The sequence below is a fragment of the Neovison vison genome, chromosome 5 (genome assembly GCF_020171115.1).
Source record: "Neovison vison isolate M4711 chromosome 5, ASM_NN_V1, whole genome shotgun sequence".
In the NCBI taxonomy this organism is placed as follows: Eukaryota; Metazoa; Chordata; class Mammalia; order Carnivora; family Mustelidae; genus Neogale; species Neogale vison.
In genome coordinates this window covers 110,464,584-110,487,230 of record NC_058095.1, presented here as the reverse complement: position 1 = coordinate 110,487,230, position 22,647 = coordinate 110,464,584, and the positions used below count along the sequence as shown (strand labels likewise).

Sequence of the window (22,647 nt, the reverse complement as noted above, 5' to 3'; positions counted from 1 at the left end):
CCGCTGCCATGACTACAGCTGTGAAATGAATCTGTGAACCCGTGATGGATCAATCTTACAAAGGCAGGATTTAAATTATTAATAATGGTAAGCAATGCTGCTCCGTCTTGCATCCCAGGATCTGAGGGTGAGGGGACTTTGGGCTTAATTGGGTAGAGGATTAAGATTCTCAATACAATCTTGCCACACTCTTGAGTGCCTCCCAGTTGTGGCTCCAAAAGTTCAAACTATAGATGGTTTTGGCCCGTTCGAAATCGGGGCCGGCTTTGACTGCCTGCTGAGACACAGTCCCGCTTGCCACCATCCACGTGACCATCTGGATACAGCTCATCACCCCAAGGAACCCGTCTGTAATCTGGGAAGGTAATGGCCTGTGTCCCTGAGGGAAATGGGGCCCCTGTTCCCATAGAGCAGGAACAAGAAGACTAATGAAAAGAGAAGGAAAGACTGGAAAAGGTATTTGTTTCAGACTTTTGCTGATGTTTCCCTGAGGGGGGCTCTGGGGTGGAGGAAGCGGGGAACAGGGCTAGGAGAGGAGCTTAACTTCTTACCTAAAATACCACTTCGAATGGCACAGGAAGTCGTTGTATAGCATTAACATGAGAGACGATAGACAAACTGTGATATTTCATACCCATGGAATGCATTCCCCCCCCCACCTCCGCAACCCCCACTCCAGCCCCGCCATGTGATGGCCCGCAGGGTGTAGTTCCCCATCCCCCACTTACTCTCATAGATCCATTTTGTCTGTGTGCTCTGGTCTTGACAGGCCAGAAGTTCTCTGTCTTGCTGCATGTACGAGGTGGAAGGCCTTGTGTCATCGTACGGAATCTCATAGGGAAGTTCAGAGATGGAAGGTGGGACAGAGAAGAGCATGGTCTCCTCGTAAGGGTTGGTTGTGGAGCTCCTGTCAGAGGTGAGCATACGGGTAGCTCAACTTCCAGGCAGGGACCAGGTTAGGCACTGGGGCGATGGGCTGTGGGGACAGTGGGGTGGCTACTCTCCAGCTCCTGCAGACTTTGCCTGCCCCAGATGGTGGATGTCACAAGTGAGAAGGGACCCACAAGTCAGTGATGGTGAATAGGCCCCTGTGCCATTTCGGGCAACAGAACGCCACATTGCCAACTGCCACTTCGTTTACTGGAAAAGGCTCTCTGGATGCCTTCAAAGGCCAATGGCCCAGGCTTCCATAACTGACAGTCTAATGTTCTGGAACATTCTCCATCCTTTGTGGTGCATGACACTGCCCATCCCAGTGGCCCTTCCTAGCTTACCGCTGCCTCAGGTAGAGTGGGAAAAATACCAGAGTAGATGCCGCAGCAGCTTAAAATCAAGCACCGAGGTCTGTCCCCTCTAGTCTGCCCACTACAAGTACCACCATTATCGAGAAAGGTTTCCACAGGGCCTGATGACAGAGTATTGGCTCTGAGGCAGACGCCCTGCCATCTGGTAGCTTAAAATCCAAAGGGACAACCGCAACACACAGACCTGCACTGTGTTCTTCTTCAGGAATTTCTGGCTTTTAGCAAAACCCTGTCATTCAAAGGGATAAGAGCAGTCTTTGGGGTGCTCAGCCCTGAAGTCCTCTCATGTAAACTAGCTGAAATGGCAGAAACAAGGGTAAGGGAAAATGGCTGCCATATAAATGGGCCCTATGTTTGGTAGAAAAAACACAGACTTTGATGTCAAGTGACACCAGCTGAAATCTTGGCTCCTGCACTGTAGAGGAGTAACTTTGGGTAACTGTTGAACGTTTCTGCACCTTTTTGAAAATCATACCTCCCTTACAGGCCCCTGCCAGGGAGGACAAAGTGAGAGCGGGCAAGTGCATTCTTGGCTGCTGCTGTTCTTACTGGTGAGGGGAGCAGTGCAGTGGCCCTTCAGAGATGGGCCTGTTCCCTGCATGGGTCAGTGCTCCCCCCATGCCCAGAGGGACAGGGGGTGGGTGAGGGGCAGCAGTCTGAAGCTCGGGGCAAAGAGAATGAGGAAGAGAAGAGGGGACCGTGCTTGCTCTCCTTGGGAGGCTTAGCATCTGTGGGACTTACAGGTATATCTTGTGTCACTTCCAAGGGACACATGGGAAGGCCTGGGTCTGTGCCAACGTGTGGCAAGGGCATGGCAGCTGTGTTCTCTGGATGTACCATGGAAAAGGGGTAATGGGACCAAGTGGGTAAGATGGCAGATCCTTGATCAGGTGACCACAGGGATCAAAAACTAGTAGACACAGGTATGCTCTTTAGACAACTTCAACTCTTGCCCTCTTCCAGGCCTCAAGGCCAGATCAGGAGACTCCCCTGAGTTCTGTTCTTTTAAGGAGATAATGTAAATTCTACCTCTTTTACCAGGTACTCTCTGGGATCCAAAGAGGTCATGTAAGTTTCCATGAAAGGACTTTGAGAAGTCAGAGCTGCCAAACACACTGAGAGATCACATTTAAGGTAGCAGTGGGCCTATCTTGTCATTGCCATCTTCATGCACATTTACTCAGCATCCTCCCCGTCACACCTACCTTGGGCTGGGACATGGCGGGGTTTTCTGGGGGCACCAATGAAAGCAGGACTGGGGTTCTGGTCTACCTGGACCAGGTTCCAACTCCCTGCCCCATCTGCAATGGAAGGGTGTGGGATCCTGGGGAGATTGGATGCTTCCAGTTCTGCTTCTTCAGCTGTTTCATAGAGGGAAAGGGGTCTGGTGTGTGCTGGGGGACCTTCTGTGCATGTGTGTGAGAGTGGGAGAGGGAGCCTTCCTGTTGATAAGGGACCCATGAAATGCTTGACCTGAACCTGATCCCTTTTCCCGCTCCCTGCCTAACAAACAAATAGGAGTGTACACTTCTTGCCTAAAGTGGTTTGTAGGTCCAGTCTCTCAGCAACCTGGTGTCAGGAAAATCCAGGGCCTCTCTGATGCCCATGAACTCCTCCATGACAGGAAAGCCACTCAGCTGGAATGTGGATAAAGGAGTGGATGGGTGCCTACATTTGGAATGAAGCCGACCCGGAATCATGACTCCTGTTCTCTGCCTGCTAAGTTTCCATGTGGTGGCTTGCGGGGAGCAGGAAGCAGGAGCGGGACTAACAGTGACCCATAGCACGTCCTGAACCCCTGCTCTCAGGGAACCCCACGAGCTAATACTCATCGAGTCCCCACCACAGCCTCATGAGGCTGAAACTCTTCCTGTCCCCATTTCATCAATGAAAAACCTGGGGCACAGAGAGTGTATGTGGCTGCCCGATGGCATGCTGCTGGCTGAGATTCAAACCCGAGTGGTCTGGCTCCCGAGCCCCTGTTCTCAGTCATGGACCTTCCTGCGTCACGGCCGTCTTGCTTCCTGTGCTGTGGGTGTCCATGACTGAGGTGAAGGGGCCTCCAGAGAGTCATTGCCTCTTACATGTTGGCGCAGTGGAGGCAGTGCCATCTGATCCATGTTGCTGAGCCCCCGGGACTGTGAAGCATGGAGCTCAGGGGCTGGTGGAGAGCAACGATGGGGGTTGGCCTCACCAGGATGAGGGGTGGCCCTCAAGTAGTAGCCTGTCGCTTGCCTATGCCGCAGAGCAGGGGTCTCATCCCAGCTTCTCACCATAACCAAACTGGCCTTGTGCTTTCTTCATATCCAGTGCCAACCCGCCTCACCAGTGGATACAAATGCTCCGCAGTCACTCTCAGGGGAGGGATTGTAGGGGATGACACACAAGGATGAGGTCTGTGAGTTGGAAGTCTGGGGTACCCCTCACCTTGGTTTCTACAGAGCTGAGCACATAGGAGGCACTGACTCATTTATCCCATAGGTTTGTTAGTGACTGTCTTGCATATGCCAAACCCTGTATGCGTGCTCACTGAAGGGTGGCTGAGACCTTGGGAACATACCTGAGTAAGGAAGATGGCAACTCTCGTTTGGGCATTCATCCCTCTGTTCACTGTGAGCATGGCCACAAGCCCCTTGCTCTCTTTTCTTGGTTGAGATGGACTCAACCATGCAGACTCAGATAGCTCTTATTCTTTCATCTCTATAGTTCTGGGTGCCCAAGACTTGGATCTTGGGACCTGTCCCTCACCCTGTGAGTAGCTGAGTGGCAGAGGGGACAGTGGCAGGAGGTCCTTTCTGTGTGACTCCTGGAGATACTCCAACCTGAATCCCTCCTTCCTCAGGGAGCCTGAACCCTGTACCTCCACACCACCCATCCCCCTATTCCAATCCTGGGACTGCAAAGGCTCCTGCAGCATCATCCTCAAGCATGGATTTCCACCTAAAAAAAGGAAACCATTACCTTGAGATAAGATGAGGCAGGGTTTGGTATGAAGAAGTAATCTTGAATTCTATTGGAAAAAGAACAGAAAGACAATATTGGGGAAAAAAAGAAGGTATCTTTTTTTTTTTTCTATTTAAAAATGTGTTGTTAAGTACGTGATGCTGGAGTTGGGGTAGAGAGGCCTCAGTTTATAGAATTCCTTTATTTTTATTAGTGTTCTCTCTTAATGGTTTCCCTTAGAAATTACAAGGTTAAGTTTTATAAAGTCAACAAGAACTCAAGAAGGTAATTTTCATAAAATCATGGATTTTGGAAATTCAAGTTTGCTTTGTTAATCTTTGGGTTATCACAGAAGCCTTGCTGTGTCATGAGATGAAGGATATCTGTACAGAAGAGGTAACAGAGGTTCAGAGGATCTAAATATTTTTAAATGAGCTTTAATTTCAAAAACTCTGTTTGTGTCATTTAATCATCTATTTGCCTTGAATGATACGTCAAGAATTTGATGTACAATTGGGAGAGAATAAACCACCAATTCTAATAATAGAATCCAGCCCAGTGGAAGTAGCCAAGAAATGAGAACCACAAATTGAAATTTGGAACTTAAATGTTCAACACTTAGATTTATCCACAGTTTACCTATGACACAGAATATTACTGAGGAATATTACTTGGCTCTTAAAATGATATCTACAAAGGTTAACCAATATGGGCAAATATTGAAGTCACAATTCTGTTACAAAAGTAAAATACAGAAGATGGTGGAGGAGTAGGAGACCTAAATTTTGTCTGGTTCCAGCAGTTCAGCTAGATAATTAACAAACCATTCTGAACACCTACGAACACAACAGGAGATCAAAGAAAAGAATAGCAGCCATTCTATGAACAAAAGTGACCACTCCCTGGGAGGTAGGATGCACGGAGAAGTGAATCTGAGGTGATATACCAGAAGATAGACTGCAGGGGGTAGAGCCTCCATGAGCCAGCTCTTGGCAATGGCTAGAGCAGTGGAGCACAAAATCAGAACATTTAGAAGTCTTCTCCATAGAGGGATATTGTTCCAGGGCTAAGTGGAGGGTGGAGCCCTTGCTGGGCCAGTGTGGTCTCAGGACCCTCGGAGTCACAAAAAAAGTACGGGTGCCTGAGTGCAGCAGAGCTGCCACATTTTGGTGCAGGGAAGCTGGCTGCAGAAACAGAGCTGAGGAATGGGCTCTCAGCTCAGGGTTACCATAGACTGTGATCTGAGGCACAGTCAGCCACTGCTTTTTGATCTGGGATCCCACAATTGGCAGATCTGGGGAGACACCCCTCTTCTTTCACCAGGAGTGGTGCGGGAGCACTCAGCAGGATTCTGCTGGGTTTGGAGACTCCAAACCAGGTCACGCATCAGAGATAGAAATGCTCAGTCACAGGCTGGGTGAGCTTGGAGTGTGGCTGGAGACCAGGGAGACCGGAGTGATTGACTACTTTTCTCTGAGGGTATATTGAGGTGTGGGGCCCTGAGCTCTTGGCTCATATGGGCCAGAGGTTGGGAGACCACCATCTTCATTCCTGTCCTCCAAAGCTCTATGGAAAGCATTCAGGGAACAAAAGCTTCTGAGAGCAAAACTGAGCAGAATACTTAGCCTGGCCCTTGGCAAGGGTGGTGCAATTCCTCCTCAGGCAAAGACATTTGAGAATCACTGCAAGAGCCCCTCCCCCCGGAAGATCAGCAAGGACATCCAGCCAAGACCAAGTTCACTGATCAATGAGAACTGCGGAATTCCAGAGCTAGAGGAATACAGCACATAGAATTCTTGCTTTTTTTCCCCTTGATTCTTTAGTTTTTCAAAGTTAAATTTTTGAATTTTCTTTGTTTTTCTGTTTTTCCTCTTTCCTATTTTAACCACTATCTTATCTTATCAATAGCTTTTAAAAAATCTTTTAAATTTTCATTTTTATAGTCCTATTCTATCCCTTCATTGTATTTAACCTTATGTTTTGTATATCTATAAGTTTTTCTTTCTTTAAATTTTTGGAATACAGTTTCTTCTAACAGACCAAAATATACCTAAATCTAGCATATGGCTCTGTTCTAGTCTCCTGCCTGGTCACATTCTGTTTTGTTGTTGTTGTTGTTGTTTGTTTGTTTGCAGTTTCTTCTAACAGATCAAAATACATCCAAAATCTAGTGTGTGGCTCTATCCTATTCATCAGCTTGATCATACTCTTTTTTTCCCCTTTCTTTTCCCCCAGTTTTGGGTCTCTTCTGATTGGTTTGGTGTATTTTTTCTGGGGTTGTTGTTACCTTTTTAGCATTTTGTTCTCTCATTCCTCTATTCTTCTCTGACAAAATGACAAAATGAAAAAACTCACCTCGAGAAAAAGAACAAGAAGCAGTACCAACTGCCAGGAACCTAGTCAATATGGACATTAGTAAGATGTCAGAACTAGAGTTCAGAATTACGATTATAAAGATATGAGCTGGGCTTGAAAAAAGCGTAGAAGACACTAGAGAATCCCTTTCTGGAGAAGTAAAATCTAACCAAGTTGAAATCAGAAAGGCTATTAATAAGGTGCAGTAAAAAATGGGAGGCTCTAAATGCTAGGATAAATGAGGAAGAGAGAATTAGTGATATAGAAGACCAAATGATGGAGAATAAAGAAGCTGAACAAAAGATAACTACTGGATCATAAGGGGAGAGTTTGAGAGATAAATGATACTATAAGATGATACAGTGTTAGAATAATTGAGATCCCAGAAGAAGAAGAAAGAGAGGGTGGCAGAAGGTATAATGGGGGCAAATTATAGTAGAGAACTTCCTTAATTTGGGGAAGGAAACAGGCATCAAAATCCAGGAGGCACAGAAAACCCCCTTCAAAATCAATAAAAATAGGTCCACATCCTGTCATCTAATAGTAAAACTTACAAGTTTCAAAGACAAAGAGAAAATCCTGAAAACAGCTCAGGACAAGAGGTCTGTAACATGCAATGGTAGAAGTGTTAGACTGACAGCAGACTTGTCCACAGAGACTTGTCCAGCCAGAAAGGACTGGCATGATATATTCAGCACTAAATGTGAAAAATATGCAGCCAAGAATACTATAGCCAACTAGGCTGTCATTGAAAACAGGAGAGAGAAAGTTTCCAGGACAAACAAAAAATAAAAGAATTTCCAAACACCAAACCAGCCCTACAGGAAATATTGAAAGGGGCCCTTTAAGCAAAGAGAGAGACTAAAAGTAACATAGACCAGAAAGGAACAGAGACAATATACACTAACAGTCACCTTATAGGCAATACTGTGGCACTAAATTCATATCTTTTAATAGTTACCCTGAATGTAAATGAGCTAATACTCCAATCAAAAGATACAGGGTAACAAATTGGATAAAAAAACAAGGACCATCAATATGTTGTCTGCAAGAGACTCATTTTAGACCCAAAGACACCTCTAGATTTAAAGTGAGGGGGTGGAAAACCACTTACCATGCTCCTGGACATCAAAAGAAAGCTAGGGTGGCAATCTTTATATCAGATAAATTAGATTTTAAGCTGGTCTGTAGTAAGAGCTGAGGAAGGACACTATATCATACTTGAAGTATCTGTCCAACAAAAAGATCTAACAATTTTAAATATTTATGCCCCTAACATGGGAGCAGCCAATAATATAAACCAATAAATAACAAAATCAAAGAAACACATAGACAATAATACAATAATAGGGGACTTTAACACCTCCCTCACTAAAATGGACAGATCATCTAAGCTAAAGATCAGCAAGGAAATAAGGCTTTAAATGACACACAGGACCAGATAGACATCACAGATGTATTCAGAACATTCTATCTCAAAACAACAGAATACACGTTCTTCTCTAGAGCATGTGGAACATTCTGCAGAATAGATCACATCCTGGGTCACAGATCAGGTCTCAACCAGTACCAAAAGACTGGGATCATTTCCTGCATATTTTCAGACCACAGTACTTTGAAACTAGGACTCAACCACAAGAGGAAAGTTGGAAAGAGCTCAAATACATGGAGGCTAAAGAACATACTACTAAAGAATGAATGGGCAACCAGGAAATTAAAGAAGAATTTAAAAATTCATGGAAACAAATGAAAATGAAAACACAACTGTTCAAAATCTTTGGTATGCAGCAAAGGCAGTCCTGAGAGGAAAATATATAGCAATACAAGCCTTTTTCAAATAACAAGAAGGGTCTCAAATATACAACCTAACCTTACACCTAAAGGAACTGGAGAAAGAAGAGCAAAGAAAACCTAAACCCAGCAGGAGAAGAGAAATGATAAAATTCAAAGCAGAAATCAATGAAATAGAACCAAAAGAACAGTAGAACATATCAATGAAACTAGGAGATGTTTCTTTGAAAGAATTAACAAGATTGATAAACCCCTGGCCAGACTTATCAGAAAGAACAGAGAAAGGACCCTAATTAATAAAATCATGAATGAAAGAGGAGCAATCACAACCAACACCAAAGAAATACAAACAATTTAAGAACATATTATGAGCAACTCTACACCAGCAAATTTGGCAGTCTGGAAGAAATGGATGCATTCCTAGAGACTGATAAACTACAAAAATTGAACCAGGAAGAAATAGAAAACCTGAAAAGACCCGTAACCGGTAAGGAGATTGAAGCAGTCATCAAAAAAATCTCCCAACAAACAAGAGCCTAGGGCCAGACAGCTTCCCAGGGGAATTCTACCAAACATTTAAAGAAGAATTAACACCTATTCTCCTGAAACTGTTCCAAAAAAAAAAAAAATGGAAGGAAAACTTCCAAACTCATTTTATGAGGCCAGCATTACCTTGATCCCCAAACTAGAGACTCCAACAAAAAGGAGAATTACAGACCAATATCCCTGATGAACATGGATGCAAAAATTCTCACCCAAATACTAGCCAATAGGATCTAACAGCACATTAAAAGGATTATTCACCACAACCAAGTGGGATTTATTCTTGGGCTGCAAGGTTGGTTCAACACCCAAAAATCAATTGATGTGATACAATACATTAATAAAAGAAAGAACAAGAACTATAAGATACTATCAATAGATGCTGAAAAAACATTTGAGAAAGTAGAGCATCCCTTTTTGATCAGAATTCTTCACAGTGTAGGGATAGAGGGTACATACCTCAAAATCATCAAAGGCATCTATGAAAAACCCACAGCGAATATCATTCTCACTGGGGAAAATTGAGAGCCTTTCTCCTAAGGTCAGGAACTCTCCTTAGGCAGGGCTGCCCACTATCACCACTGCTATTCAACATAGTACTAGAAGTCCTAGCTTCAGCAATCAGACAACAAAAAGAAATAAAAGGCATCTGAGTCAGCAAAGAAGTAGTCAAACTCTCTCTTTGTAGATGATATGATATGATACTTTATGTGGAAAAGTCAAAAGACTCCACTCCAAAACTGCTAGAACTCATACAGGAATTCAATAAACTGTCAGGATATAAAATAAATATTTTATATTTATATTTACTTATATTAAATAAGTTTATATTAAATTATATTGAATATTATATTAAATAAGTATTTATAAAATAAATTCAAAAACCAACAAGACAGAAGAAAGAGAAATTAAGGAATCTGTTCCATTCATAATCACACCTGAAACTATAAAATACCTCAGAATAAATCTAACCAAAGAGGCAAAGAATCTGTACTCAGAAAACTATAAAAATACTCATGAAAGAAATTGAAGAAGACACAAAGAAATGGAAAAACGTTCCATGCCTATGGATTGGAAGAACAAATATTGTGAAAATGTATATGTTACCTAGAGCAATCAACACATTTAATGCAATCCCTATCAAATACCATCAACTTTTTTCCAAAGAAATGGAAAAAGTAATCCTAAAATTTATGTGGAACCAGAAAAGACCCCAAATAGCCAGAAGAATGTTGAAAAAGAAAACCAAAGTTGGCAGCATCACAACTCTAGACTTCAAGCTCTATTACAAAGCTGTAATCCTCAAGACAGTATGGTACTGGCACAAAAACAGATGCATAGATCAATGGAATAGAAGAGAGAACCCAGAAATGGACCCTCAACTCTATGGTCAACTAATTTTCAACAAAGCAGGAAAGAATCTCCAATGGTAAAAACAGTCTCTTCAATGAATGGTGTTGGGAAAACTGGACATCCTCATGCAGAAGAATGAAACTGGATCATTTCCTTATACTGTGCACAAAAATAGACTCAACATGGATAAAAGACCTCAATGTTAAGACAGGAGCTCATCAAAATCCTTGAGGAGAACACAGGCAGCAACCTCTTTGACCTCAGCTGCAGCAACTTCTTCCTAGAAACATTGCCAAAGGCAGTGGAAGCAAGGGCAAAAATGAACTGTTGGGACTTCATCAAGATCAAAAGTTTTGCACAACAAAGGAAACAGTCAACAAAACCAGAAGACAATAGACAGAATGGGAGAAGATATTTGCAAATGACATATCAGATAAAGGGTTAATATCCAAAAATCGATAAAGAACCTCTCAAACTCAACACCCAAAGAACAAATAATCCAATCCAGAAATGTGCAGAAGACAAGAACAGACATTTCCCTGATAGTTAAGAAAACCATGCAGAGGGATTAAGTGGCTTGCCCAAGGTCATGCCCTAAGAAGTGGGAGAGAATTGACCCTCAGACTCAGGTAGGTAAGCTCCTGAGAGGGGAAGGAAAGAGTGTTCTTTGTGATATACTCACATCTACCTCCAAACAGACAAATACATGGCATTCCCGCTCCTCAGTCCCCATCTGATCCTGTGGCAGGCATCACTAGTTGCTCATGGCTCTCTTTCTTGCTGAGGCAAAATTGGCCCTCACAATCTTCCTTGACATAGTGCTCCCGCCACTAGTCTCTAGCAATTAATCCATCAACCCAAGCAATAAAAGCCCATTTGTCATTTCTAGGGCCCATTTCCAATCAGTTTCTAAAAGATGTTTCTAAAAATAAATACAGGTGCATGCATGCATGTGTGCACGTGTGCCTGACTTATGAATGAAATTGAACTTGACTCCGTTTGCATGTCCTGAGCATTTGCTAGGGGTCAGGAAGGCACTCCTGTGCACAGGGCTCAACAAATTTCTATCTTAAAGGTATTGGCAAAATGTTCCACATTAAGAAATCTTGATGTAAATTCTTTTAAAAAGTTCCGAATCCTGTTGTAGACCCCTTCTTAATTTAATGTTTTGTGAAGTGTGGCTTGGTACCCTGGGTTTTCACACACCAAGACATTCTTCCGTGTGCCTTTAAAGGCATTTTAGCATTCCTCTACAGTTTTCTCAGTGCCTTTCCAAATTTTGCTAGCAGGGCATTTATTTTCAAAGCTTTTGCTTTATACACAGTTCCATTCACTTGACAGCATTGTATTTGTCCCACTGTCGTGGGTAATATATTTACAAAGGCCCAGTGCATACAGGGGACATGTTAAGAATGCTTGATTCATACTGTGCAAAAGAAATGGCCTGAATGCTATTTTTCAGAATTAGAATTACACTCGGTATTTCAACAGCAGGGACACTAGGCTTCTGAGAGGGAGCTTTATGGCAGAGGCACATACCAAAGAGAGTTTCCCAGCAGTAGAGGCATCACCTCTCCAGTCCCCCAGCGAAACTTCCCCAAGGGTAGGAAGAACCTGGGTTGATGTTTCTGGTTTGAGGAAGAGGGGGGCGTAAATGCCTGTGTTGAGTGCTAAGAACAGACAGCTCTTAGGATGTAGGCAGTATGTAATGAGATCAGGATTTAAAAATTCAAGCTGCCTGAGTGTCTTGCAGGTGTAACGGAATCAGATCCAGAAAAATAATGTTGTCCTATTTCTAGGTCAATGTCGTGATGATGCAGATGACTGGGATTTTTAACTTTCTGAACCTAGTTGGATATGGCCCTGCAGTCATGTCAGCAAGGGAAGACACCACATGGACCTCAGAGAACGTGAGAATCAGCTACCTTCAACAATGGCACAAGGAGGCCATAGTCAAATAATAAAACCCAACTTCAGGAAAAGGTGGCAATCGCAGGAATGGTACTGGAAAAATGTCAGCCCGAGGGTAAGAGAAATCACTCCAAATACTCACAGCCAGGGAAAGATGAGGCCTGCCAGGGGCCCGGCAGGCAGTGGGAGAAGCACTCTAGCGTCTGTTGACCTAGCAACAGATTGTGGGATGGATTCTGGGAAATAATTAGAGGTCACTGATAAAATTGAGCCCTAAGGATGTTTAGCAAAGTGCTGTTTGAAAAAGTAACAAAAACCACATTAGAAACAATGAATGATTAATAACAATCAGGAATTGATTAACAATATTAGGGCTTGCAAATACAATACAGAGTGATGTAGCTATTAAAATGATTTGTAGAAAATTTAATAACATGAAATGTATTCCTATAAGTATGAATTCTTATAAGAATGTAATATATGTATTCTTATAAGAATGTAATATATGTATTATATATTATATAATATATATATTTATGATATATTTATAATTTTATGTATATATAAATTATTATATGTAAAACATAATATACCTTAAAAAGCAGGTGACTTTAAAACCTGGGGAGGATATATATATATATATGTATCTCCCCACATATATAAAGGGTGAAAGTGAATCCCCCCTGGGTGGTGGTGATGGTTACTTTCTTCATTTTTCTTACATACAGTTTCTCAAACATCCACGATAAACATGTATTACTTGTGCAGTAAGGAAAAGACACAAATTATAGGGTCTGTTCGGTTTGTTTTGTGCATGAGTAGGGGTTTTCTGTTCAGTGGGCCTCTCTGCTCTGTGGGCGCGCTGCCCGGGGGCATGGCCATTGAGGCTGGGCGGAGACCTCGGCCAGTCCTGAGTGGGCCTACACACTGCGGGGGTTTTGGCAGACTGAGCTGCGGCTTTATTCCAAGTTAGATCTTTGTTCCTGGGCGCTGCGGTGAACTAGAGTTGCTGTCTTTTAGGGTCCTCACCTCCCCAAGTCCTCTCCCTGACACTTCTCCTCCATACACATCCTCTTTTCCTTTCAGATACTGTCCCTCGTCCAGACACTCACCGTCTTCCAGATACTCGTCCAACAGATCCTCTGTTTCTTCCAGATGCTTTTTCTTCTGCAGATGCTTTCTCTCCTTCAGAAACTCCGGAATCTCGTACAGATAGGGGTTCTCTTTCAGAAACCTTTCCTCCTCTAGGTACTCTTCATCGGAATAGATTTCCTCTCCCAGATACTCACTGTCTTCGGGAGATAGATACTCTCTCTCTGAATTCTCCTCCTCCTCGCTACCTCCTTCCTGGGAACATAAGGTCTGTGTGGAGTACTGGGAGGTTGTGGGAAGGGAAAGAGGGGACGTTCCTCCCGAGGACTGATTACTTCCAGCAGACATTGGGGCAGCATTAAGCAGAAGAGACCCTTCAGCAAACAGCAGTAGGCAGTCACTTTACCGTCCTGGGAACCAAGAAAGGAATAGCATCCCATTAGTCGGTAATTCCCACCACACATCGCTTTAAACCCATGTTTGTTCACTCATTTCAGTCAGTAGTCGTTGGAGGGCCCTTTGAGTGTGCAGACCAGTACATGGCGGTCCATGAGAAGGCACATACAAGGAGGAACAGGGTTTTACCCTCAAGGAGCTGGTAGGAGAGATCACACCCTAGGGCAGCACCTTTGCAATTACTGCACAATATGAAACGAGGGAGTGGTTGTGTGTCTGGTGGTAATGTCATCAGGGAAGACTTTAAGTGATCCTTCAAGAACGATTTATCACCACAGTAAGCAAGACAGAGGATGTCTTGCAGGAGCTTGAAATCTGGCGTGCAAACAGGTTTCTAGCCACAAAGTACCAGGCGCAGTGCGAGAGGTACCAGTGGGTGGTACAGGCACGGGGACCGGGGCCTTGGCCCGTGGTCAGTGAAGGGCCGCGTCGCTGGAGGTCTGCCAGGCACGAGGCCCTGTGGGCAACCCCTCCCCCACCCCCGCCACCTCGCCAGAAGCTCCACCCACCGTTCATTCCCTCCGCAAACACTAAATTATACTTCCCAGCTCGCATACAGCTGGGAGTGCCTAGGCTTCCCCAGGAAGTCTTCTGTGCTCTACCCTAAGCTCCCTCTATACTCTCTGCATTTTCAGGAAAAAGTTTCTATTTTGCGCGATGACATGGTTTGCTTGCACAGCTGTCTTTCCAACAGAGTGTAAAGGTTCTGAGGGCCAGAAGATGGATTCTCGTTTAAAAATACACTTGAATCTTTCTACTCTTCTCCATCGCCACTGACTACCTGCAGTGAGCCGTGTCATTGGCCAGTGGGATTCCTGCAGCCCTTTCCAGACTGGCCTTCCTGTGACCGTGGCTACCATGCCCCTAACATTCTCCTGGAAGAGTGTTCATGGGAACTAGAAATCAGACCATGATCTCCCGTGCTTCAGCTTCCTCCAGCGGTTTTCCCCTGTATTTGGAATATACCATTCCATGTCCCCGTAGGCCCTGTGAGATCTGGCACTGCCCAGGCTCTCTGACTTTATCTCCTGCCATCCCTTCCTCTGTTCTCCCACCCCGTGAGTTTCTCTTGTAGCACTTACAGTATTCCTGATGACGTTTTTTGTTTACTCATCCAGTCTTTCTTCTCTACAAGACTGTCAGTGTCTCAGTGACCGTGTCTCATGCTTAATGAATGTCCAATAAATTTATGATCGGTGACTGAGTGAAGGGCAGAAGGAGTTGGCTCTAGAGCACAGGGTCCCAAAGTTTTAAAAAAGATGATACTTATTCTGCATAAGGGGATAGGTTGAAGAGGCTGCTCATTGTGGAGGCCAGTGGTCCAGAATCTTCCTGTTTGCTCCAAGGACTTCATGGGTCAGTATCTTGGCCTGCCTTTTCTTTGAGATCTTAGACCAGGAAGCTCTGTTTTAGGGAACTGGCCGGATGAGATCATAAGCTCTCTTGCTCTCATGTGGGCAACATGATGCCCAACATGAGAAGTGTGAGGTGTGAAAACACTCACAGTGGGTCAGTGGGCTTATCTGTCCACCTGCAGCGCTGCTAGAACCCTTGGATTATCGGATTCTGATAGGATTAGCCTGGGGCAGTGTGGTGAACCGACGGGGTGCTGCCCAGCTGTGGAGACTGTGGTCTACAGACAGTCTCTAGCCGCTAGTTCCTTCAGGAACTGCCCTGGCTGCAGAGCCACCTTCCAGAAGTTGTGCCCCTCTTAGGGCAGCCTGCATCTGGTGACTGAGCAAGGTGGGGCTGGGGTGGGGGGGCTTTGGAGAGTGAAAGTCCGGCAGATTCTAGCAGGTCAGCTTTGACAGGCGGGCCTGCTGAGCCTGTTCCATCAGACCCTTCTCTCTGCCAGTCCTTCCCCGCCTTTCTCAGGCTTTGGTCCCAAATCCACATCTGATATGCCACTGATGGCACGTCAAAGGTCTGCATTTTTGAGTCCATTTCCAGGCCACCCACCCTGTGACAGGCAGTGTCACAAAGCATAAACTGACTGTGGGATTGGGGAAAGTGAAGGGGAAAGGCCTCAGAGGTAGTTTGGGGTTTTAAGAAAGTGGGAGGCTGGGGAGTTAGCTGAGCTGCCTGGGGCAGGGTAGAGTGTCCTGGCAGAGAGAGGACTGGGTAGGAAAAGTCAAGGCAGAGTCAATGAGTGGAGCGCTGTAGAACCCATTATGAAACATTTTGTGCTGGGTGCTGACTGGGAAGGTGAGAGGATTAAAAACTCCCAGAAGGGGACTGTTGTAGCCATCTACCAGAAACAGCAGGGACCTCTGTCACTCTGTCACTCTGTTCCTCTGTCACTCTCAGCTCTGGGGTCTGCGCATGTGTTTTCGGTAGGCTACCTCAAACGGGCAAGACAAAGGGTGAGCTATGGGCAAGTGTGGGGGCCTACAGTTCTGTCTACGGGAGCCTCCTCTGCATTAAAGGGGCCCCTCCAGGCTTATTTTGACTTAAAATCTGAACGTGCCTGTTACTCTAGCTGTCTGCTCCTGATCCCCCACTCGCTCCTGAGCCTGGCTTCCAGTGGGAGAAGGAAGGAGCTGGGGAAGATGAGAGCAATCAGAGACGGGGTCTCTCCAGCCCTACCCTGGGAACGGTTACAGCAGGGGTGGGCACAAGTCCTGCCATCAAAGGCATGCTTACACTTTAGGGTTCTCCTGTCTTTCATATTTTCTAGCTGCTTGAGATAAAAGGTCAGAATCCCCTGGTCCCTGGAACGGCCCTGAATGCATTTATCATCAGCATGCTGTCATTCAGTGTTAGGGACCTTTTTTTACCCCCGGTTTCTCACTAGGCCTTGTAAAAAGGCGTGGTCCGCTGCATTCTCATTTCAAAGATCAGAAAAGAAATTGCACTCAACATTCTCCCTTTAGTTCTGCTAGAAACTCGTAAGAAAAACCATCAGGCAGAAATAAATAAATATCAAGGCAACTTAATATCCAGTGTCTCAAGGCAAACATCCAGGTTTTGACTGGTGATTTGGACCACGACTCATTTTGACCCTGCTTTCTGAGACATTGCAGCTTAATTTCTGTGGTCACAACAGGAAACACCCACTCTATAATGGCCGATTATAGGTCATTACATTTTAGACTGACTTCACAAAATGGCTCTGTCAATCAAAGCCGGTTGGCAGACATTCTACTCAGCTTAAGTCATTAAAAAAAAAAAAATACAGAGTGAGTATTTAGAATTGGCAGAATTCACACAAAAAAACAAAGAATTCCAACTTCTTCTGGAGACAGGACTCTCGGGCAACCCGGCACTGGCTTTCCCATGGGGAGACGGTGCTGCTGAGGCAAGGTTGTCTTCCTCCAACGGGGCTGAATGTTCCATTTCTGCTTCCATTCCCACCACTACCTGTCATCTGCTCAGACACCTAGGCAGCCTCCTCCTCACATAGGTCCTGTTGTTTTGTTTAGAGTAGAGCCATGGCTCTCTATCTCTAGCAAAAGTTGGAAACTCGGGCACCTGGGTAGCTCAGTGGGTTAAGTCTCCGCCTTCGGCTCAGGTCATGATCTCAGGGTCCTGGGATCAAGCCTTGCATCAGGCTCTCTGATCAGCAGGCAGCCTGCTTCCCGCACCACTACCCCCTGCCCCCTGCCTCTCTGCCTACTTGTGTGTGCTCTGTCGAATAAATAAAATAAAATCTTGAAAAAAAAAAAAAAACAAAATGAAACACAGAGTTTGGACTATATGAAGGTTTAACTGTAGCTTTGCCACCTTAAAAAAAAAAAAGTTAGAAACCAAAAGATATACTAAAAGGACAGATGTTTCTCCCACTTTGCCTACTCATGCACTGGCTTTATCTTTCTGGCCCCAGAGAGAGATGGGGTCTTTGCTCCAGGCTCTTTGGTGCCATCATTACACAGGTCAGCACTGAACGCCCTGCCTACCGTGACTGGCACGTAATAGGCGCTTGGTAATACTTGTTGAGTGAAGAAATGAAAGGGCAGAACAAAGTCTTAATAAAAGACTATGTTCTTTGCCAAGTATATTTACTGATTATGTGCATATGCTCATTTAATGAAGAGGGGTAGAACTTTATATCAGAGGTTACCGTAGGACCACAGTCTTGGAGACTTAGATCATTGTAACCCTTTCCACACTGCACTGTAAGTAAGAGGCCAGCTGATTTCTCTATAGTGATTTTTTTGGGGATCTCAGTTTTCATTCTGAGAGGTTGAGGCCAGGATCCCCAAACATTCTTGGCTTGAAATATATGAAGAAGACATACTGGCTGATCTCATGAAAAATAACCACCACCTCTGGCTTCGAAGTGAGTGACCCAAAGAAAGGCTCCATGTTCTGGTTCTGGTTTTTTAGATAAAGGGATTAGTAGGGTTTCCCCACTGGTTTCTAAGAGGGGAAGGTGGTGTTGCTCCTAAGTTGTTTTTTTTCCCTCTGCCTAGGGCCATGGCCCTACAGACTTGCTGCTGGGCTTCATGCTTTGGAAATCAAGTGCAAGCAAAGGAACTTGCCGTTGGGTGGGAACAAAGTCTTTGGGGCAGGAAAATGGACTGCTCTGTGAGAATGAGTATGTTTGCTTTGTACAGCTCTTGAGGCCCTATGTGATGGCCCTGGGCAGTGAGAGGATGGAAGGATATACTTGGACATGATTTCCCAGTTTGACCAGCACAGGTCTCCTCCCCTCACGCCTCCCTCCAGTCCTCCTCCGCTCTCAGGACATCAGTACTGTGATGTTTCTGGGGAAGCCACCCAAGGACCTCAGTGGACCCTTGGTCTGCTAGCACCAAATGGCGGTTCTTTGTCATCACTATCCTCCCGCTTTGCATTCTCAAAATAAAGGCAGGCTCTGGCTTCTGTGACAGGGAAGGCAGTTGGAGGTCCAAGCGCCCTCTGGTCCCTGCACAGGGTCCCTAGAGAGGCCTTGGTCCCGGTGTCCAGCTCCCTACCTCAGCCAGGTCTCCCTTGCCAGACCTCCCCTCCCCCAGGGTCCTGTGCACACCTGTGGATGGACCCTTCCAGGTCCAGCCCTGCCAGCCCCCCTGTACTCCAGCAGGGGGTGCAGCTTTATAGACTGGCCATTTCCTGGTCAAAGACTCAACACTGTTTCCCACAGAACTGCTGCAGAGGATCAGCAGAGGAGGGGTCTGAGTGGAAATGGAAAGGGAGAATTGAAGCAGGAATGAGAAACTTCTAGAAGAGCAGGAGGGCATGGTGGTCAGGATCTGGGGCCAGGTTTCCTGGGGTCAAATCCAGCCTGGCCACTTACATGTGACTTCAAGTGAGTTTCTGAACTCTCCTCTGACATAATTTCCTAACCAGCACCGAATATAAGTGTGTGTGAGTGTGTGTGGGGTCCATGCCTTATTTAGTTCGTGGTATCGGGAGAGAGTAAAGAGACTACTTTCCACCGGAGGAAAGATGGCCGCATGCATTGCCAGAAGCACCCTTACCCTCCGGAGGCTGAAACCCTCCCTGGAAGACTGCCTGGCCCATGGGAATTTTACGGTGATGTCTTTCTTGGCCAGGACATAACTTTCTGCATTGTGCGTCAGTCCGCTTTCTGACTCTCAGCCCTGATCTCAGGAAGCTGTTATCTAGAAACAAGAGATGGCCTGGCGGAGGCTGCACGTTCAGCTTTCACACGGCTGTGATTCAGCAGGGCTTGAACTTCGTAGGGGCCTTTCTCACTCCAACTTCCACTCTGTCGTTCATCCTTTTCGTCCCTGGGGGAGCCACAATAAAGGGTTCTCACTCCTCTTCCCCCTTGACAGCCTTTGAAGTGTATGGAGGTAGCAGGCCGACCTTTCTCCAGGAACCCAGGCTCAGATCTCCCACTCCTTCTCGACATCTCTGCTTGATGTCATCCAGATCACCCAGACTGGCTGGGCCCAAACTGCAATCCTGCTCTTCCTCCCTGGGCCCCTCAGCTGCCGACAGAGTCCTGGAGTCATCCCTTCTTTCCTCCTCACCCTGCAGCCCGGCCACCAAGAAGTGAGTCTGGCTCCTCCTTCAAAGGGTCTCCCACTCCCCCCGCCCCCCCGCCCCCCCCGGGCTAATCAGTGCCCCATCTTGCCTCAACTGCCCTAGCCCTCTGCTAGCAGCTGATTCTCTGCAGGTAAAACCACGGTCCCCTCACCTCACCCCTCCGCATAAAACCCTGCAATTGCTCACATCTTGCACTGAAAGGCAAAGCCCTTTCAGGCCTGCAGGTCCTTCCCTCCTGGCCCCCATCACCTCTCCTACCTGTCTCCTCCTGCCCTCTCCCTCCTTCCATTCCTGCCACCCTGGTCTCAGTGTTGTTCCAAACATTGCCAGGCACTGTTCTACCCGAGGCCTTCGCTCTACTGTCCCCTGAGCCCTGTTCCCTGGGAACCCTGGCCCTTCTGCTCTTTCCTTACTTGCTCTAATTTTTCCTTTTTCTTCCAGAGCATTTATCACTTTCTAACACACTGAGAACTTGATTCATTAATATGCGTATTGCCTGTCTCTTCTCACTGAAATGTAAATTTCCTAAGGACAGGGATCTTTGTTTTTGTCACTGATTTGCCCAAGTGCCTTGAACTGTGCCCCACACAGAGTAGGAAATAATAAACATTGAATGAATGTGTGAAGCTTGATCCCTCCGAGTCCAGAGCCCAGGCCTAGTGTGAGCGTAGCCATCTCCCCAACACCATGGGCCGTGCCTGAGAACACTTAGCCTGTGGCTCTGTTAGTGGGTTCAGAGCTCTGACTCCAATAGGATGATGGGTCCCTTTCCTATCTCACCGGAACTTAACATCTTCTTCAGCTCCTCCCCGCTATTTTTTTTTTGGACTGCCATTCATTTCTGAACTCTCCCAGCTTCCTAGTATGTGTGTCTTCATGAAATCATTGATACAAATGTCAAACCAGAGAGCCCCAAGGACACCAGCCAAATCTGTCCTGCCATCTTCATCCATCAGTCAGGAGAGGTTGGGGGAAGGGAATGAACATTTCCACGTCAGCCACTGCTCTGGCCTCCTTAGTCTTTATAACAACCCCTAACGGAGGCACAGTCATCTCCTCTTTATAGATGGGGGAATGGGGCTCTGCGTTTAAGGGAATCATAAGGACTTACAATCTTTAGAGGGTCACAGTGCCAAAAAATAGTTTACAGAAAGAAATTGGTTTTTTTCCTGAGCATCAAAAAGCTGAAGTGGGGAGAAAGATCTTACTACATTGTTTGCTGAGAAAAAAAAGGAGAGCGAGAGAGAGGGCCTTTTTAAGGAATAAGGCAGCTTTCTATAGGCAGCTGGCAGGACCTAGTCTTTGAGGCTCCTCCCCCTCCACCCTGGGAGCCCACCTGCCTGAGGCTCCTCCTCTTGGCTCTCTGAGCACAACCCCCCCCCACCGTGTTCCCTGAGGCTTACCCCCTCCTTCTTCTCTCTCTGATGCCCCTTTTCTCTCTACTTTCTTGGGGGGGGGTCCTCTTCTTTGGCTCCCTGGGACTTGCCCTCCCTCCCTCAAGATTTCCCTACCTTGCTAAGGCATGGTCAGAGAAATCCAGTTCCATGTGACTTGCTCTTTAGGGATCCGTGCTACTTATCACCTCTCCCAAGTGCTTCCAAACTCTTACAGGAAATGTTCTAGAATTGTGCCCAGCATCAATATCAGGCTCACTGGGACTTAATTTGCCACATCTGCCTTTTCTTCTCCTTTTGTCTAAATCAGGACAATGTTCTCCTGTTTCTAGATTTGGGGTTCTACTCCCATTCTCTAAGCTCCAACTATTTGTATAATCCTTTAATTATACCACTAAATGGGCCTGATTGGATTTGTTCATTATGGCATCCTTGAGAGACAAACACGATTATCACCATTTTACGGTCAATAGTCAGGTTCTGAGAAATCAAATGATTTGGTTGGTTAAGGTCAGACAAGTAAAAAGTGACCAAACTAGCATCTGGACAAAGGTGTGCCATTGTGGAGTGGTTCCCCCCCCCCGCCCCACACTATCTTGTGGGTTGAGGGACTGTGTTCTTGGGAGGACACCACTTCCTGGGGCACTGGCTTCAGTTCTCAGAACCCTCCTACCACCCCAGGTTAAACAATCAAATTCTGTGATACAGTATGCAGGATGAGGTGAGGGGGCGCAGGGGAAATGAGGTTTTTGTCATTATTGAGAATTTCCCATGTGCCTGAACAGAATAAGGTATTTTACTTTTCTTTTTTTTTAAACTTAAAGATTCATAAAAATCAAGTAAAGTGTTACTGTCCTATTTTTTCAACTTAGAAAACCAGAACTCACATATTTGGGATTCCACCCTGTCCAATTCCAAGTCAAAACCATGCTGCAAAGAGGCGAGAAAGATACGTCATCTTTCCAGTTTTGACAACTCAACTTCTTAGCGATTCCCTTAAGTGGAGAGGCCCGAATGGCAATTATTTAGAAGACCCGAAAAATATTATTTAGGGTTTCTATTTGCTAAAGGAAAATTCATTTAGATGGGAAAACATCCCCAGTTAAAAGTTTACTGGACTAATCTTGAAGAGTCATATAGAATGCCTTTGAATTGACTTCTTTCAGATCTTCAAAATTATATGAAATGAAGTGGGATTATTGAGAACTGTTTTAATAGATGATATATTCATTATTAGGTAGTTCAGTTTAGGCTCTCAGTAGAAGTGTATTTTGGGTGTGCCCTGTGGACACTAGCCGTGTACTGAGGTATTATGTTCTCAGCTCATGGGAGCACACATGGAGGTGCCTGACGGGGCCGTGGGCAGTGGATGACAGGAGATGTGTCACTGTCTTGGTTGAGCTTCAAGCTGAATATGGGATTTTGACTGTGTTCCCTGCGCCTCCCCCTTGTGTCTAGGCTCCTTGTCTCATTTGTAATCTCAGTGGGTTGACCTAGAAGGGCTCTGGGTTCCTTCTGGGCCTACAAATCTAAGGACTGTCTCTTATTTA

The 22,647-nt window shown here is 45.6% G+C and overlaps 1 protein-coding gene across 1 annotated transcript in view; it reads right to left on the bottom strand.

Moving 5' to 3' along the window:
• Positions 1–13,640, bottom strand: part of ERICH6B (glutamate rich 6B) — a 46,292-nt gene extending 32,652 nt beyond the window's left edge. Inside the window, exons 1-3 of the mRNA XM_044250300.1 lie at positions 13,313–13,640; positions 4,266–4,314; positions 729–907 (exon numbers count right to left, since the gene is read on the bottom strand). Of these exons, the coding sequence (XP_044106235.1) occupies positions 729–907; positions 4,266–4,314; positions 13,313–13,640 (556 nt within the window). The remainder of the gene's footprint in view (positions 1–728; positions 908–4,265; positions 4,315–13,312) is intronic.
• Positions 13,641–22,647: the final 9,007 nt, after the last annotated feature.